General features: G+C 28.3%; 1 protein-coding gene across 1 annotated transcript in view; it reads left to right on the plus strand.

The window, feature by feature from the left end:
- Nucleotides 1-1,293: 1,293 nt before the first annotated feature.
- LOC117177305 (forkhead box protein E1-like) overlaps nt 1,294-18,968 on the plus strand; it is a 59,516-nt gene continuing 41,841 nt past the window's right edge. The window contains exons 1-2 of the mRNA XM_033367908.1: nt 1,294-1,492; nt 10,548-11,025. Of these exons, the coding sequence (XP_033223799.1) occupies nt 10,963-11,025 (63 nt within the window). The 5' untranslated portion in view covers nt 1,294-1,492; nt 10,548-10,962. The remainder of the gene's footprint in view (nt 1,493-10,547; nt 11,026-18,968) is intronic.

Consider the following 18,968-nt stretch of genomic DNA (forward strand, 5'->3'; position numbering starts at 1 on the left):
ATTATAACTAACGCGAAAAACTCGCAAAAAAAAACCAATTTTAAATTATAAGGGGTTTTTTTTCGGGACCCTGTAAAAGGGAACTATAGGGTGATATTAAAAAATAATTAAAAATATTTTTTTATTTGCATTCTATGGCTAATTTTGAAGATAAATGTAAAATTTCAACTCAATTTGCGGAACTACTAAATATAATTTTTTTCAAACAAAAAATAACGTAATTATTTTTTTAATAAATTAAGCAAACTTAGGGGTGAAATCCATGAATTTCGAGAAAAAATTTGGACCACCCTGGTGTCTATATAATTCTTTACTCCTATTTTCAAACGATATAGAAAGCCATTTTGAAGGGATTAAAAAAAAATTGAATGAAGAAAAAAATTTGAATATAGAAAAAAATGGACTAAATTGTAGTCAAATACGCTGCGGAATTGTTTGCGCTCCATTCTGCAATATTTGTTAATAGTTTTATTCTTTAGTGTTCTTTTATATAAAAATATTTAAATGAGGTGACCAACCATTGGAGAGTGGCCAATCATTGGGAGGTAGCCAATCATTGGGGGTGCCCAATCAGTGGGGTTGGCGAATCACTGCGTTAATTCAGTGATTGGAGAGGGTGGGGGCAATTATTGGAAGGTGACCAATGATTGTAGGGTGGCCAATAAATGGGGGAAAGGGGTAGCCAATCATTGGGGTCGACCAATAATTGGGACAAGTCAATCATTGGGGGGGGGGGCAATCATTGGGAAGTGGTTAATAATTGGATGGTGTTCAATCATGGGAGGAAGGTCAATCATTGAAGGGAGGTCAATTATTTGAGGTAACCAATCATTGGGGTTAGCTAATCATTAGGGTTGGCCAATAATTGAGGGTGTCCGATTATTAGGTTAGTCAATCATTTGGGGATAGTCAATCGTTGAAGGGTTGGCCAATAATTGTTCCGATTATTTAACAGAATTTAAAAACGCTACAATTTTTATAATAAAATTTTATTTCTTGTTTTCTAAATGCAAAAACAAATTTTTTTATGTTTCCCCTTTTTCGTGAAAAAATACCCTATTTCCCTTTTTTCTTTAGCTCTTTTTACGCTGTAATCCCTGTGATTCATAATTCGTCAACTGCTCACTCATATTGTTTGGACGCATTAAGAAGGGGAGGGCGTTCGTTTATGAGTGAAATATAACTCCGCCTCTAGTTCCTCCACTACTGTGCGCTTTTAACGAAGAAGCGGACGTCAAGAGTCGGTCCCAATCTTGATTCAGTTCAGCTTGCCTCTTGTTCTTGGCAGTTCGATACTCTTCTTTCCTTCCAGTTTGTTTCACACTTTTTCCACTGTTCCCACAATTTTGTGTTTTCATCAATGCGAAGTCGCGTTTTCGCGAAAAACGCCGACTCACGAGTCGCGATTATCTGCATCAGTCGTGTCGCGTGTGCTACCAGTTAAAAAAATTTCACCAACTTTACATTTAAAGTCCAACTGAACATTTCTAAGGTAATCACATCCAAGGATTATTTAAGTTCAAGTTTTGTTAAGTGCGAAAGGGAGATTCCAATTTTAAGTGCATTAGTGAGGTTTTTGTTATAAGTGAAGGCGTAAAAAAATTTTATTCTTGTAACTTTTCTTAATACGCAGTACGAATCTGGAGATATTTCAGCACGTTTATTTCTTATTGCTGTGACGTTGTAGTGTAGTGCCAAACACTAGGTCTCTGATAAAAAAAATATTTCTATATTTTTAGTAATTGAAATATCAATAATTTCTTATGAAAGAAGAAACATTATTTTTTACGACACTGTTGAATTAAAAAAATAACAAAATAATCTTACAATATAGTTATTTATTTAAAAAAGTGTTCTTGGTCAAAAATTGTTTGAACGATTTCAGCCAATCAAATATTTACCTTGAAAATTCGAGTCTTGGAAAATTAAAAGAAAATTCGATTGTTTTTCGAAAACCCGTAAGCAACTATAGTAAGAAAACATGATTTACAAAAGTAATTTTAAAAATAAATTTCTTTGTAAGTTGAAGAATTTGTTAATTAAAAATAATGCTTTTCTTTTAAAATGAGATCATCTATAATATTGTTTTAATTCTTAAATTTATAAAAAAAGTTTTGTCAGAGATCTGATTTTTGTTATAACTACCACACAGTGGATAATCATTAATTAAAAATACTAATATATGTAAAATAATTAATTTAAGTAAAAATTAAGACACTGTTAGTGTTTATAAATTAAACTAAATTTTTTTTCTTTTGCTTATGCAGAAATTTTAATATTTTTCCTACTGCAGGATCAAAGACATTTTTTTATTTTGTTTACCTACACTCTTGTTGTTACCTTTTGTGTAATAATTTATACTTAATTCATAATAAGAAATGGTTAATTTACAAGAGATGTATGCTACATTGTGGTGAGAGCAAACTGTAGTTGTTTAAAAAAGGATTTCACTCATTTACCTGTGAAGTCGCATAATGATTGATGAAATTTAACGAACAATCAGTAGAAAGTGAAGTGATTTGATTTAGTAAAAATTTTCAAGTCAAAAATTTGAGTTTTTTTTAATGAATTCTTTTGAAAATTTTGTAATTTCCTTTAAAATTTTTTAATAATTTGCAAAACTTCTTGACATTTTTTAAATAATTTGGAAAATCTTGAAATCCTCTGAGTTCCATGAATATTACACAGGATCTGGTGATTGTGTGAAAATTTTTTAGATAATTGAAATCACATAAAATCTTCCAAGTACCATAAAAAATTCCTTATAATATTTTTAAATCCGTAAAAATTGCTTAAAATCTCTAAAGAAACGTTTAAAATTCTTGAAATTTCGTGTAATATATTTACGAAATCTCTTTAATTTTGGAAATCTTTTGAAATACCTTTAATTTTGGTTTAAATCCCTTAAAATTCCATTAAAATTTCTTAAAATAACTTGAAATCGTTAACAGTTCTTTCAAATCCACGGAAATTGTTCAAAATTCCTTAAAACCTCTCCAAATCACTAAAATTCCTTTGAAATTCTTCGGTAATTTCCTGAAACTCTTAAAATCCTTTAAATTCTCTTGAAATCCTTTCAAATCCCATAAAATCCCGCTTGATCCTTTTAAATCCGTGGAAATCCCCTAAAATCTATAAAAAGAGTTAAAAGCTTTGAAATTTCGTGACATATTTACGAGGTCCCTTTAATTATGGAAATCTTTAAAATCTGGAGGAAACATTTCTACATCTCTTGAAATCCCTTAAAATCTGTCAAAAGCCATTAAAATTCCATAAAATCTTAGCAAATGTTTTGAAATCTTATGAAATTGCTTAAAATATTTTAAATCCCTTTAAAATCCCCTGAAATACTTGAGAATTCGATTAAATACTTCGGTATCTCTTGAAATCATTTTTAAATCCTTTAAAATCCTGTAACTTCTTTTGAAATATTTTAAAATCCTTTCCCTCTTAAAATAACTTGAGATTCCTGCAAAACCTTTTAAAAGCTCTAAAATTCCGTTGAATTCCCTCGGTGTCTCTTAAAATCCTTTTAAAATCAGTCAGATAATTTTTAGGAATCATTAGAATATGGCAGGAGGGATTCTCAAATTTCAAAAATAATTTTTACGTAATTAATGGATGTTCCCTGATAGCTTTATCAAAATTAGAGAATTCTATAGGAGAATGAAAAAAATACAACTGAGAAATTTGATAATGATTAATCTTAAACACTGACCTATTATACTCTGAATTAACTTAGAGCTATTGTTTGTATATTTTTTGTTCTGCGCATATCTTTTATAGGCCAAGGTTCACAACATGCTAGTAAATTTCGTGAAGTTTGTAAACTCCGTTCCGCTACATTTTCTTTATGTCAACTTTACGCGCGGTTTTCCAAACAAAGTGATAAACGCCTTTTTTGTCGGACCTAATCATCAATCAATGTTTTCATTGATCGGAGTGTCTAAGCAAACCAAATTAAAATATTTGAATAAGAAAGAATGAATTAGATTATTTGAAATAAAATACAAAAAAACTTGACCCAATTAGTGTAAAAATACTACCCCTAATAGTGAAATTCTACCCTTTATAGGGGTTCAAATATCAAATTGTGTATTTAAAAAATTTGGCGCGCAATTCTTTCTATATTTTCGTACCTAAATGCCTCAGTACGAAACATGAAATTGGAAAATATATTTGAAAATTTAACCCCTAGCAAGGGTAATTTTTAATTATTAGGTATTTTTTGTCTTATTGGGTAAATTTTTTCCTTCAGCGTCTGGTACGACCATTTCTTACTTTTACGGAAATTAACGTTGTTAAATATTTTTCATAATTTCGCCCCGGTTGACATTTTTTTAGGTTAAAAATTAATCTTCTTAACTGCAAATTTAACTATTCCAATTTTAGTTCAAAGCCTATCTTTTTTAATTCATAATTTATGTTTTTTTTTTAAATTAGATTTTTTCGGTGGAAAATCAATGCCTTTCGATAAAAATGCATAATGTTGATTGAAAATGCAACTGTTTGATCAAAGAGTAATCTACTTGATAGGAAATTCAACCATTCTGTTAACAAAATATTTCTTTGTTAAAAATGCTACGTCTTTCTAGAAAATTCGTCTTTTTTGGTTTAAAATTCCACTATTTTGGTAGAAAATTAACCTCTTTGGTTGAAAATTAAATTGATTGATTAAAAGTTGTACTGTATATTTTTTATTTCAGTTGAAAATTGTTTGGTTGAAAATTTGTTTTTTTGTTTGTTTGTTAAATATTAATTTTTTGACTGAAAATTTCTCTTAATAAGTTGAAAATTTATGTGCTTTAATTAATATTATTGCGTATTGGACTATTTTGTTTAAAATTCGTTTTTTTTTAGGTTAAAAATTAATTTTTTGTACTGAAAATTTAAATATTAAATTTTTTATTGTAAATTGAATTACAGTAATAGAAGTTTATTTGTTTGGTTAGAGATGAATCATTTTAGTCGAAAATTAATATCTTTGATTGAAAAGTTAACGCTTCGTGGGCATGGTTAATTTTACACATGCAGTCGGCATGGTGGGTCTTTCATGCCTATGAGATTTTTTTCAATGTTGTTTATGTTATTAAAATCTGGCAAAATTCACAGTAATTCTTCTGTGTCTGTGACCCACCATGCCGACGAAGGGTTAAGTATTTTGATGACATTTTTTTGGCTAAAAAATTCGTTTTATGTTTAAAAATTTATCTTTTTTAGTCAAAATTACAACTAATTGGTTCAAAATTCATGTGCTTTGTTAAAAGTTTTACTTTTTTTGTAGAAAATTAATTTTCTTGCTTAAAAATTCATAGTTTTTGTTGAGAATTGAACTATTTGGTTAAAAATTAATGTAATTTGTTCAAAATTAAACAATTTTTTTAATTAATGATTTTTGTTTAAATTAACCTTTTTCATTGAAAAATGAACTTTTTTTTGAAATTTGTCTTTTTCGTTGACTTGAACTACTTTAGATTTAAAATTATTATCTGTTTTAATTGAAATATCAACTATTCCAGGTAAAAAAAGTTATATATAGTTTATATAATGGACAAAAACACTGATATTCTTAATTTTTGTTAAACAGACAAATGAGCAAATATCATAGTCGTTTTCAACGTTTTCGCTTGGGATTACATTTTTCGTCAGGAATTCACCTCTTTTGGTTAAAAATTAATGTACTTTGTAGAAAATTAAACAATTTTTTTTAAAAGTCATTTTTTTGGTCTAAGATTCTTCATTTTAGTTGAAAATCTTTTTGCTTAAAACTGTATTTTTAACCAAAAGTTTCACTATTTCAGTTGAAGATTAATCATTTTAGTTAAAAATTCATCTCTTTTGTTGAAAATTCGTTTACTTTTTTGGTTGAAAATTAATTTTTCAATTAATCTTCTTGAATGAAAATGAAACTATTTGATTAAAACTTCATCAACTTTCTTGAAAATCTACCAAATTTTGTTAAAAAGCAATCCAGGGTGATTCTAGGTAATCCAGAGTAATTCTGTAAATAGAGGTAATTCAGGATAATCCGCTTTAATTCGCAGTAATCCTCCTCCGCTGGACCGCATTTTCCAGACTTATTTCCCGCTCTTACTTCCTCTTTCGACTTTTTAGCCGGATGAACTTGCACTATTATGGATCATCCCTTAGAAGCTTTTAATTTTTTGCGATGATGCCTCTTTATAAAATGAGATACGAGAGAGAGAGAGAGAGAGAGAGAGAATTTATGATCGGCGCCGTGATGATTCCAATGTGTCGAAATTTTTACTTTGTACTAAATGCCGGCGGCGGAAGTTCTTCGAGGAGTCCCTTGAGACAGTTCCTCTTTCTCTAAAATCATTGGTATCGTGTCCAAGGAGGCAGCATGGGCTTGCGAAGAGTGCTAAGTGCTCAGCTGTTCGAGACTTGTCAACCGAGTGTTGCAGTTGGCATTTTGGGATATAGTCGTGTTCCTATCTCTTCCGAATGGAAATATCACTTTCTCTCTTTCTCCCTTTCAGCTTCATTCTGAATATACCATCGATTTCTAAACTGGAATATGTTACTGTCATTTCACATAAATCAAAGTTACACTTCAATGTTTGACATTTCCCAACATCCCGCTTCTCGCGCATCTTTATTTTTCCATGCTCTAGAGTCTAGGGCGCAACAATTGTCCGACATTTCAGTATTCTCTAATTCTATTTAGGATATTGTCCGGAAAGTTGTTCGAATTTACACAAAAATAAATTCATTTTTTTTATTTGAAAAACTGATATGTGGAGGTGGCCCAAGCCCCATGAAGTTTGACACGTATTTCCCATAAGAAAAAAAGACTCAGCATTTCTCTTCTCAATTAGCTATAGTGTACGAATGAAAGATTACTTTTTAAATATGACCCCCTTAAGTCTCTTTGATAGGACCCCCCAAAAAAACCCATTAGTATTTTGGCCCTAATTATGCTTATATTACGGGGTTTTTTTATGCAAAGTATTTCTAATACATAAAATACTACTTTAAACTGATAATTGGATGTTTACATACATTGTTTAAACAATTTATTATTGTTTTAGCTATTCTCTCTTTTAATAAATTTAGAAATTCAAGGCTTTTTCCGAATTTTTAAACTTATTCTCATTTTTTATTAGAGTTGGGTAATAATTGGTTCAAGTTAACAAACATAATTGTTCAAAAAATATACTATTCTTTTTAATAATATTCTTTTTGAATAATGCTAGAAAGTTGCGGTGTTTTTTTTGATATATTATATTCAACCTTTTGTCCACTTTTTACTCAAAGCGAGGTAATAATTGCTGCAATTTAAAAAACCTAATTGTTTCCAAAAATTAATATTTGTTGTAACCATCTTCTTCAATAGTTATGCTAGATAGTTGCGCTTTTTCAGAAATTTTTATTTTTTTTCCTTTTTTCAGTCAGAGTGAGGTAATAATTAATGCAATTTAGTAAGCATAATTGTTTGAATAAATTATAATTGTTTATAACTAGCTTCTGCATTAATGCTAGATAGTTGCGGTTCTTCTGAAATTTTTATCTTTGTATCCACTTATTACTTAGTGAGGAAAATTAATCTGCTTTGTTGAAAGTTGATTTATTTTGTTGAAAAATCGTTTTTTTTTAGTTGAAAATTAATTTTTTATGTAGAAAGTTAATTTTTTCGGTTAAAATTCTATTTTTTCAAATGAAAATTGAACCAATTCAGTTTAATATTTGATCATTTTTTAGTTGGAATTCGTGTATTCTGTTAAAAATTCGTATTTTTTCTAAAGAAATTTATTCTGATTGGTTGAAAATGTACATTTTTTGTTTGAAATTTCACTATTCGTGTTCCAGATTCATCTTTTTAGCTAAAAATTCATTTCTTTGATTGAAAATCAATTTTATTAAATAAAATTTTAACTTCCCGTTAATTTTTTTTTATACTTAAACTATTTGTTTGAAAATTCGTGTTTTTTTATTAAAGATTAAACTATTCCAGTTCAATATTAATCCTTTGAGCCCAAAATTCTTTGTTTTGTTTTGTCAAAAATTAATGTTTTAAGTTGAAAATTTAACTTCTATTTTTTTATTGAAAATTAAATGTTTCTGTGCACATTAACCATTTGTTTTTAACTAACAATTTAATTATTTTGCTCAAAATTGACACTATTTTGAATATCCCAAACGAGCACCAGGCCTGAATGTTTCATTTTCAAGCGTTTTATTTTTCTTCATTTTTCAATTGCTCAATGTAAGAAGAATTCAATAAAAAAATGCCCGAGTATTGCCTTCCGGTAAAATATTTCGCACTGTAATTTTCTCTTCCGGTATATATTATTTTACCGCATTTCAATTTTCTCTTCCGGCATATTTGATCCTCAATCTAATTGAATTCTAAAGAATGCAAAAGAATACCAAAAAATTCAAAAGAATTTATGATAAATTCCAAAAAAATGCAGGGTTCATTCCAAGGGAGTAAAATTCCTTTTTGCCATCCTGCAAACGATCCGGCAATTTCTGTGGACACTTTTTCAATTTTCCCACGGATTTTATGTTTATTATTATTTTTTTTTATTACCATTTTATTTATTATTATTTCGAACAAGAATGTTAAACAAAATTTTTGGCACCTTGATGTCAAATTTCATACTTTCGTGATAATTAGAAGAAAATTTATAATATATTCCGTGTATTTGAACAACTAAAGGTTCAATTTGAATAAAGCACATTTTTAATATTTTAAAATTGTGAATATTGATTCTTACAGACAACTACTTTCTTTTTGTGGCAAGAATTCGTCTTTTTTAGTGAAAAAAGTAATCTAATCAGTTTAAACATTATCTGTTTGGTCAAAAATTAATTTCTTTGGTTGAAAATCGAACTATTTTATTGAAAATTCATTTTTTTAAATTTATTCTTCGAAGTAAGAGTGTAAGTGTTCTCTTTTTGGTTGAAAATTAATATTTTGTTTTTTGTTAAAAATGCATGTATTATGTGAAAAATTTGTCTTTTTTTGTAGCAAATGAATCATTTGAGTAAAAAATTTAAACTATTCAGTGGAAAATTAATTGTTTCAATTGAAGATTCATCATTTAAGTTAAAACCTTCACTTCCTTAACTCTTCTTTAACGGAAAATTTAAATATTATATTTTTATGGGAAATTTATCTTCTTTGATAGAAATTTAATCTTATTGGTTGGACATTCTTCTGGGTTAAAAATTGAACTATTTCGTTAAAAATGTATTTTTGTAACTCAAATATAACTATTCTCTTTTTAATTGAATTTAACATTGTTACCTGAAAATTAGGATATTTTTTGTTGAAAGCTCGTCTTTTTGCGTTGAAAGTCAACAATTTGATTGAACATATCATTATTTAGTTGAAGATTCATCATTTTAGTTGAAAATTCACTTATTTAACTGAAAATGTAACTATTCTATTTTTTGTTAAAAATTTATCTTTTTCATGGGAATTGATTATTTTCGTTAAAAATGAAAGTATTCCCTTGAAAATTAGTTTTATTTAGTTAAAAATTAATTTTTAAGGAAAATTGAATGCTTCTGTTTATAGGTTAAAAATCAACTTTTTCAGGAAAAATTAATTCTTCTGTTTCTGGTAAAAAATTCATTTGGGTCTGCAAGAATACATTTGTTTCTTGTATGAATATTATTGGTCTTTTTTGGTGAATAATTATTCTTTTGGGTTGAAAACTCAACTATTTGGTTAACAATTTATTTCAGATTCATTATTTTAGTTAAAAATGTAACTTTTTTGTTAAATATTCTTTTTCTCATTGAAAATTCTGTTTCTTTTATTTCAAAATTAATGTTTATAACTAAAAATGTAACCATTCCATTTTTAATTAATAATTTATTTATTTTGTTGAAAACTTGTTTTTTTTTTTTAGTTGAAAACTCAACTTTTGTTCAAAAATTCATACTTTGGGTTGAAAACTCAACCTTAAAAAAGTTTTAAAGAACATTTTCGGAACACGGTCTAAAAAATTTTCCAATATCAAAATTTCAATAAAGCACATTTTAAATCTGAACTTTTGCTTATTCCAAGGTTCCCCTATTGCAAGGCTCTTACTTTCGGATATTCCAACCGGCGAATCTCCTTTACCTCCCACCGTTGTCCCTGTATGGTCTTGCTTGCGCCAGTGGCTGACCAATTAAAAAGAGGCTCGAAAAACGGGAAGTACAAAATCACTTGAACAAAAATAACCCCGCGGCTCGTGGTAGAGGTGGGGCCCCCTGCAGACTTGGAATATTCGAACGCCTACGTGTATCGCCCTTGGAATAAGTAAGAGTTCACTGTATACGAAACTCTCGCTTTCAGGTCGAGGGTTGCCTTCAAGTAACCTTGGACTGAATTTGAGGGCATAAAAACGTAAACAGTCAGGGCTGCCTGAACCGTTTTCAATTGCATTGCATGCTATTGCACAATATACTTGACTCAGTACTCGCGCACTGCGGCCCTTTCAAGTTGACTGTCGCAATGAAAGCGAGAATTTGGTGTATTTCAAAATTAGAAATTCTTGATTCTTACAAAAATGTTGTTGTTGTTGCAGAACTGGCACCTATTGAAAGAGGATTTCGAGTGTGACAATTTGTGTGCATCGCTAGTGAAGATAAATGTGATACAAAGTATTAAATAATAGTTGTCGGGATATTTTGAACTCAACTAAAGTTTTAGTGATATTATAATATAAAAACTTAAATATTAAAAAGTATATTAGCTGGATAAAGAATATTTGACATTCGGAATGAACGTCATGTAGAGTTTAAAAAAAAGTTAGTGTCTGAAAAAATTAGACGTGGCTTGTGTAAGTGTCTTCGAAATTGGATTAGCTTTCTTCATTTATAAAGTTCCCAAGTGTTGTTGGAGTTAATTTAAAAATTGGATCCAAATCCATAAATGTGGAGGGCCTGACAGCTTATTGGGAGGAGGAGCAGCGTCGAGTAAATGCTGCTGCAAGCCTCTTTATGAATTACTCGACTATAGCTGACCGAAGCAAGATGGTTTCCCATATAATTGCAGTACCTGGGGTAAGTCAAAAAAGTTTATATATTTTTATTAATTTTATTCACTATGGAATCAGCCGCCCTCGAGCTCACCACACTATTTACACCATTTGACACTTTTTAAAAGCGATAACACTATTTTTCTACTACAGGGAAGTATATCTTGTTTTAAGTTCCCCATACGCGGTTATTTTAAATTGCGCAGTTCCGAAACCTCTCACCGCGATCCCTGTACGCTCTCCACGGCATCATTGGCTGACTAATTAAAAAGGGGCCCGAAGAGCGGGAAGCCCTTGTTGGTTTAAATTGAGCACATAAGCATCGCATCATGGGAATTCATACCAATTTTTCGAGAAAGTATTCTAAATGTAGAAGTAAGTCATAAATATACGAATAGTAATATTTGTCAGGCTTATAATATATTTTCTGAGTCATGTTCCATTCTTTTGTCGATCGAAGGTCTTTCAGTGACGAAATAAAATTAAATATAAAAAATTCAACCTTTGTGTATCAGGTCGGGTACTCTAATATCAAATTTCGGACAGTTGATTGTATTTTATGAAACTGAAAGGAATTCAACCAATTGACGGTATTTATTGATTTCAATTCGACCCGCGCTTATCAGCACATGCGCAATTGTAAAATCTGCTTACAGCACGCACATTGATACAAGGCCGAGGCAGCCAATGAGCGACGCTGGAACAAAATTACCTGAAAGTCGCGGTTGAGGTGGGGGAACCTCCAGCCTCAAAGTTATCGACTGGCCCTGAGAAAAAGCGAGACTTGACTGTATTTTGAAAAATTGACACTGAAAAAACTATTTTCAAATGAAAAAAATTAATTTACAACCAAGAAGGTTTTTTCAGTTTATAAAAAAATTCGATGTTATGAAAAAGATTAAATTTTAAATCACATTTTAATTTTATTTAAAAAAGAAGTTTAACGATAAAGCCCTCATTTTTAAATATTATTACGTGTTAAAAAAAAATAAATATCTTTAGAAATGCGGACGATTGTTTAGAACATTTTATCCGAAATTTTTTAATTGAGCAACTTTCAATTAAACAAACTTAAAATGTTTCAAAATTTGTACGACATTCAAAAGCATCCCTCTATGAGGAAGCAAAAGAGAAGGACAACAAATTTAAAAAAGTAAGCTTTTTTATTTGAAACAGTAACTTTACATTACTAAATTGAACTATTTTGTTACAAATTGCTTTTTCTTCTTTCTGAAAATTAATTTTTTTTGTACTGAACACTCAACTATTATATTTTTCTTTTAAAATTTGTTCTTTATGGTAGAAAAATAATCTTCTTGATAGAAAATTCATCTTCTTTGTTTAAAATTCAACAGTTTAACTGAAATTTATTTTCTCTCTTTTGAAAAAATATTTTTTAGTGGAAAATTCGACTACATTAAAATTAAAATCCTTTTTAGTTAAAGGATCAACTAATATATTTTTACGTAAAGACTCATCTTTGTTGGATGAAAATTCAACTATTTAATTAAATATATTCTTGATATTTTGTGTGTGTTTGGTTAAAAGTACATTTTTTTAACTAAACATTTAACTTATCCTGTTGAGACATTAATTCAATTTTTATGTTGGAAATTAATTTTTTTTAATAGAATATTTAACTATGCCAGTTGAATATTCCATCATTTTAATTGAGAATTCATCTCATTGGCTGAACATTTATCTCTTTGGTTAAACATTCATTTTTGTCACTGAAAATTGAACTGTACAATTATTGGTTGATACTTGATCTTTTTTAGTTGATAATTCATGTATTTTGTTGAAAAATCGTCTTTTTTGTTAAAAATTATTCTGCTTGGCTCAGAATTCATCGTTTTGGTTGAAAATTCAACTACAGTGAAACTCTTCTATAGCGCCGATTTCGGGGCTGACGGTGGGTGGGAACTAACTCATTATAGCCCGCTCCGCTTTTGTTTATTCATGCCTGACTGCTCGCCTGAGTGGCAGCCGCAGATCCCGCGCACCCCGCACAGCACCTGTTACACCTACATGCGGCGCGGCGTCAATTCTCGGAAGGGCTATTGAAGGGAGGGCTATTAAAGAGTTTCACTGTACTGCAGTTTAAAATGAATACTTTTTTGTTTAAAGTTTAACTATTTGGTTAAAAATTGATTTTCTTAGTTGAAAATTGAACTAGTTACACCATTATGCTATTTCCCTTTCGGGGTAGGCGTGACTCACTCAGTGGGGGAAAGGAGTAGTGTGTGGAAGGGATAGAGAATTTTCAGATTAATCCAGAATTCTCGTTTTATTTATGTAAATAACACGTTCGTTCCGCAACACTGCTCCGACCCAGGTTGCTGATCTCTGATTGAAAATTAATGATTTTTTGAAAAATGGAATTTTTTGGTAGAAATGTATCTTATCTAAAACTTCATCTTTTTGGTTAACAACTTATTCTAGTTAAAGATTGATTAGCAGTTAAAAATTCATACTTTTGTTTAAAAATTCAATTACTTGCTTGAAAGTTAAAATCTATTGTTGAATTTAACTGTCTTTCAGTAAAAATTAAAATATTTTGTGGTTGAAATAGAAAATACAACATTTTTCGTACAGAATTTATGTTTTTTGGATTGAAGATTTAATTATTCGTAAAATGAGATATTTGCTTAAAAATTCGTTTTTTCCATGGCTGAAAATTAACTTTTTTAATGAAAATTTTACTAATCCATTTAAAACTTGAACTATTTTGTTGAAATTTTGGTTGTTAAACATTTTTCACCCTTTGTTTGAAAATTCGACTATTCCAGTTAAATATTCATAATTGTATTTAAGAAATCATATTTTTTTAATTTAACTATTCCAATAGAAGATTTATCATTTTAGTTGAAAATTGTTCTTTTTGATTTGAAATAAAACTGCTTGGTTGAAAGTAAAACTCCTTTGTTAAAAGTTCATCTCTTTGGTTAAAAATCTAACTAATTTTTAAAAAATTAATAATTTCAATGAATTTTTTAAATTGCAAATTTAGTTGAAAATTCATCTTATCGGTTATCTTGTCATATTTCGAGATTTTTCAATTGAAATAGTAGAAAAAAATCTCTTTAGCCCCAAAAATTCTTTAGCTCAATTTTTTTTTTATTTCAAATTTCTGGAGACCTAAGTTTCATTGATTTATGATTATTTAACATAGTATATAGTTAACCTTATATTTCTTGTAAACCATGCACTTTTTAAAAATTTGATTATTGGGTTCTTTAAAACAAAAAACAAAATAAAAAGGGTATTTGCAGCGAGAAATGTTTATTTATGACACACGCTTATATTGGAGACGTCACTTTTCTGCATTATCTTGTGGATGAGGAACGAATGAACCCGATAGACGAGGAGAGGTCGCGGCCTCTGAAAATTTCGCAACGAGTGGAACTGCGTCTTCATATGTAATAACTTTTTAATGATTTCAGGAATGGCTCCTTTGCGACATAGTTTTTCTTCAAATTTTCCTTTATTGCAGGGCCATATGTCAGAGGAACCAGAAAACAATATTTTTTAAATTCATTTTTAATATTAAAAATAGGGTTATATTATTTATTACTCAGAGCGAAGTTATTCAATGAATGGAAATATCAAGGTTGATACAGGACAGCGAATGTCAGCGAATTTCGTTTAAATGTTTTTCGTTTTCGTTAAAAATTTACCTGTTTTAATAGAAATAACATCTTCGTTTGTTACAAATCACAACCCTTCAGTTAAAAAATAATATGTTTTGATTGAGGTTTCAACTACTTAGTTAAACATGGAACTACTTTATTAAATATTCATTTTTTTATTATTCATTATTTTAGTTGAGAATCTTTTTTTTCAAAATTTAACCATTTTATTGGAATTTTTTTTTAATTTAATTTTTCTTAGTGAAAATTTATCTGTTCCATATTAGGTTGAAATTTTCTCTTCTATAGTTGAATATTCAAGTACTATTTGTTTTAAAAGTTCCTGAATTTTGTTGAAAATTCGTCTTTTGTGGTAGAATATTACTCGTCATGGTAACTATAGTTAATAATTTTGGTTAAAAAATTAGTTCTTTAGTTGAAAATTTATTTATTTTTTAAAATGTACTATTAGGTTGAAAATTCCTTTAAAAAGCAAATATATGTTTGAAAAATAATGTATTTTTTTTATTTAATCTTTTTTGGCAGATTTTTTTCAGCTGAAAATTAAACTCTTTCATTTTTAGTCGAGAATGTACCTTTTTGATAGAAATTTGATCTTCTTGGTTAAAAATTCACCAGTGTGGTTGAAAATGTTAATATTTCGTTAAAAATAATTTTTTTCTGAAAATTTAACAATTTTATTTTATGTTAAAAACTTATCTGTTATAGACGAAAATTTAACTATTTTGTTGGAAGTTTATCTGTTTCGTTGCAAATTTACCTATTTCGTTAAAAATGTATTATAATTGGTTTACAATTAATTTTTTATTGCAAATGTATTTGTCTTATGCGAAAATTCAACTATTTTGTTGAAAATCGATGTTTTTGGTTGAAGATTCATATCTTTGGTTGTAAATTAACTTCTTTAACATTTGAAAGTATTTTGCTGAAAATTAATTTTATTTGGATGAGAATTAATTTTTTACTGAGTATTCATATATTCTCTTGTCTTTTAAATATTCTATATCTTTGGTTAAAAATTTATCTATTTGGTTAAAATCACATATATTCTGTAAAAATCTGTAGAAAATTTATGTACATTGTTGAAAATTTGTCTGTTAGAAATTTCACTTTTTCAGTTAAAACTCTTGGGTTGAGATTGAACTATTTTGTTGAAAACTCATGTATTCTGTATGTAGAAATTATGTAGAAAATTCATCTTTTGGTTTGAAAATTCAACTATTTTGTTAAAAACTCGTATTTTTTGTGAAAAATGAATTATTTTAACTGAAAATGTAACTATTCTATTCTGGCTTAAAAATTTATCTTTTTTACTTAAAAATCCATTTATTTCGTTGAAAACTCGTGTTTGTGAACTGGTAATTTATATTTTTTGGCTGAAAGTTCAACTTTCTGGTTAAAAAATATTATTTTTTTGATTGGAAACTCAACTGTTTTACAGGAAATTTATCTTTTTGTATTCAGGTTGAGGATTTAACTAATTTATTGAAAATTCATATTTGTGGGTTGAATTTAACGGTTTTTGATTGAAAATAAAAATATTTTTTTGTGGAAATATCAACTATTAAACTTTTTGTTGAAAATTCATTTTTTTAATTGAAAATTTATCACTTTGGTTGAAAATTAATTTTTTTAGCTGAAAATGTAATTCTTTTATTTTTGATTCAAAATTCTGTATGACTTGCCACTAAAATTTTAAAAATACACATTTAGAAACAAAAGTTTATTTTGTATTCACATTATTCTTCTGTTAGACGTAAGTTTTTCTTTTTCTAGCAACAAATTTCTAACGCTAAGGAAAAATCAATAATTGGTAATGAAAAAGTCAAGGAATTTTGAAGATTGGTATATATAGTTTATCTGCATGGTTGAAATGAATGAAATAATGAACAAGGTCAATTTATAGAGGTTTAACCTTACACTTGATGGAAAAAATCAATGGGTATTATATTGCCTTGCTTCGAGTTCGCATGTACTTATATAATTTTTAAATCAATTTTTTTATGTGCGTAAGATCCACATTATTATTTTATTTGACGGGCAAACATGTAATGAAAACGTTACAGAAACTGATTTTCGTAAATATCCTTTTTTTCTGAAATAAAAGTCTGTTAAATTTAAATTTACATTTTTTGTATGCGTCAATTAATTCTCTTCCTCAGCAGAGTTTTTTCCTGGTCGGCGCCTAAGTTCTGAAATAATGCATCAGATGACTTCCAAAATTTTTTTATCGTTCCGTCGCGGAGACAGAATACGCACGAGCTTGGATTGCCCAAAATAAAATAAGAAAACTGTGATATATAATGAGGCCAAAATGTTTCATACAGAAACATTTCGAGGATTTTATTCAATAATATCGACTTGAAAATTGAAGTTTAAAAAAATGAAAAGATTTCTCGATTTTTTTATCTTGACTTCAACTTCTGGCATGACCAAGGAAAGTTGTAGAAAAAAATTTAAATGTATATCATACAATCCTTTATGTCTTATCTTTCATTAAATCCAATCAAATTTTTAAAATCTTCATGGGTTCCCATAATATGAATAAAAATGTCGAAGGGGGTTCGCCTCGGGCTGCAGTCGACGTAACCAGCCCGGTCGACAGCAGTGATCGCCGACAGAAGCCCGACGCTGACATGTTTGGACATTTTTAGTCACATTTCGGAAACCCTTAAAGATTTTTTAAGTTTAATCGGCTTCAATTTAATACAAGCCTTTAAAGAATGTGTGGCATACATTTCAAATTTTTGCTGCCATTTTTTTGGACCATACCATAAGTTTAAAGTCGTGGTACTGAAATCGAGAAATTCTTGCATTAAGAAAAAAAATCTCATGTGTATATTCTCTTTGAAAGGTCATAAATATATTTATTAGGGGTCATTCGAAGCGGAATTTCATTAAGTTTTCAACCAATTTGAAAAAAAAACTCTTGCCCCTTTTTCGAACGAGTAATCACGTTTCAAAGTCAGCACTGATTTTTAATAGTGCTCGCGCGAGCCGTATCGACAATCTCCGACGGTATTGTATCTCGGGCCTCGGACTCACCACGCTACACTTTTTTAGGCAATGACTCTATTTTTATAGAATTTGATAAAAATGTCACTTAAGACATTATTTTAAAATCAACAAGACGAATTTTTGAACTAAAAAATATTTTTCAGTCAAGACAGAAAAAAACTCCACCAAAAATATAAATTTTTAACCAAAGCAATTAATTTTCTATTAAAAAAATTAAATCTTAATAAAATACATCGATTTTGAACCAAATAGTTGAATTTAAAACCCAGAAGATAAATTTTCTACCAAAAAGACGAATTTCTACCAAAAATACGAATTTCTAACAAATATATGAATTTTTAATTAAGCAATTTAAACGATAGATGTGGTGTCAGTCCAAATTTTATTTGATTAATTTTTAGTTTATATTATTTTCGTTTGTAATTTTTGAAAATTAAGAGTTGATTTTTTAAACCAGAAAATATATTTTTTTTAGCAAAAAATGGAGTAGATAAATTTTCATTCTAGAAAATAAATTTTCAATAAAAAAGTTAATTTTCTACAAAAAAAGTATTAGTTTGTATTAATAGTTGGATTTTTTACCAAATTAATAAATTTTCAAGTCAGAAAGACACATTTTCTAGAAAACAGTTAAATATTCATCGGAAAATATGAATTTTCAACAAAAATGTTAATTTACAACCAATGACTTGAATTTTCAACAAAATCGTTAAGTTTTTAAAACGAATTTTTAACATGATACTGGATTTTCTCCTAAAAAGACAAAGATTTTAACAAAATACATACATTTTTAAACAAATAGTTGAATTTTCCACCAAGAAGATTAATTTGTTACCAAAATAGACCAATTTTTAACAAATTATACCAAATTTTAACTATAATACTTTTAAAAAATTGTGGTCACAAAAGAAGCAGATCAATTTTAATTGAGGAGGATTAATTTTTAATAAAAAAATGAATTTTCTACAAAACTGTTTAATTTTAGGACCGAATAGTTGACTTTTATACAACAAAATAGTTAAATTTTGAGTAAAAAAATTACTTCTTAATAAAAAAACGGTATTTTTAACTAAATTTATAAATCTTCAACCAAAAAATAAACTTTTAAGGAATTTGTTCAACCTTTAACCAAGGAGTGAAATTTCCAACAATTAATTTTTAAAGAAAAATGTAATAGTTGATATTTACACAAAAAATAGTTCAAGTACAAATAAAAAACAGTTAGATTTAACGAACAAAAATGAATTTTAATACGAATTTTTATGTATGTCAAAAAAAATTATTATTTCCTAAAAAAGAC

The sequence above is a fragment of the Belonocnema kinseyi genome, chromosome 7 (genome assembly GCF_010883055.1).
Source record: "Belonocnema kinseyi isolate 2016_QV_RU_SX_M_011 chromosome 7, B_treatae_v1, whole genome shotgun sequence".
NCBI classification, from domain to species: domain Eukaryota; kingdom Metazoa; phylum Arthropoda; class Insecta; order Hymenoptera; family Cynipidae; genus Belonocnema; species Belonocnema kinseyi.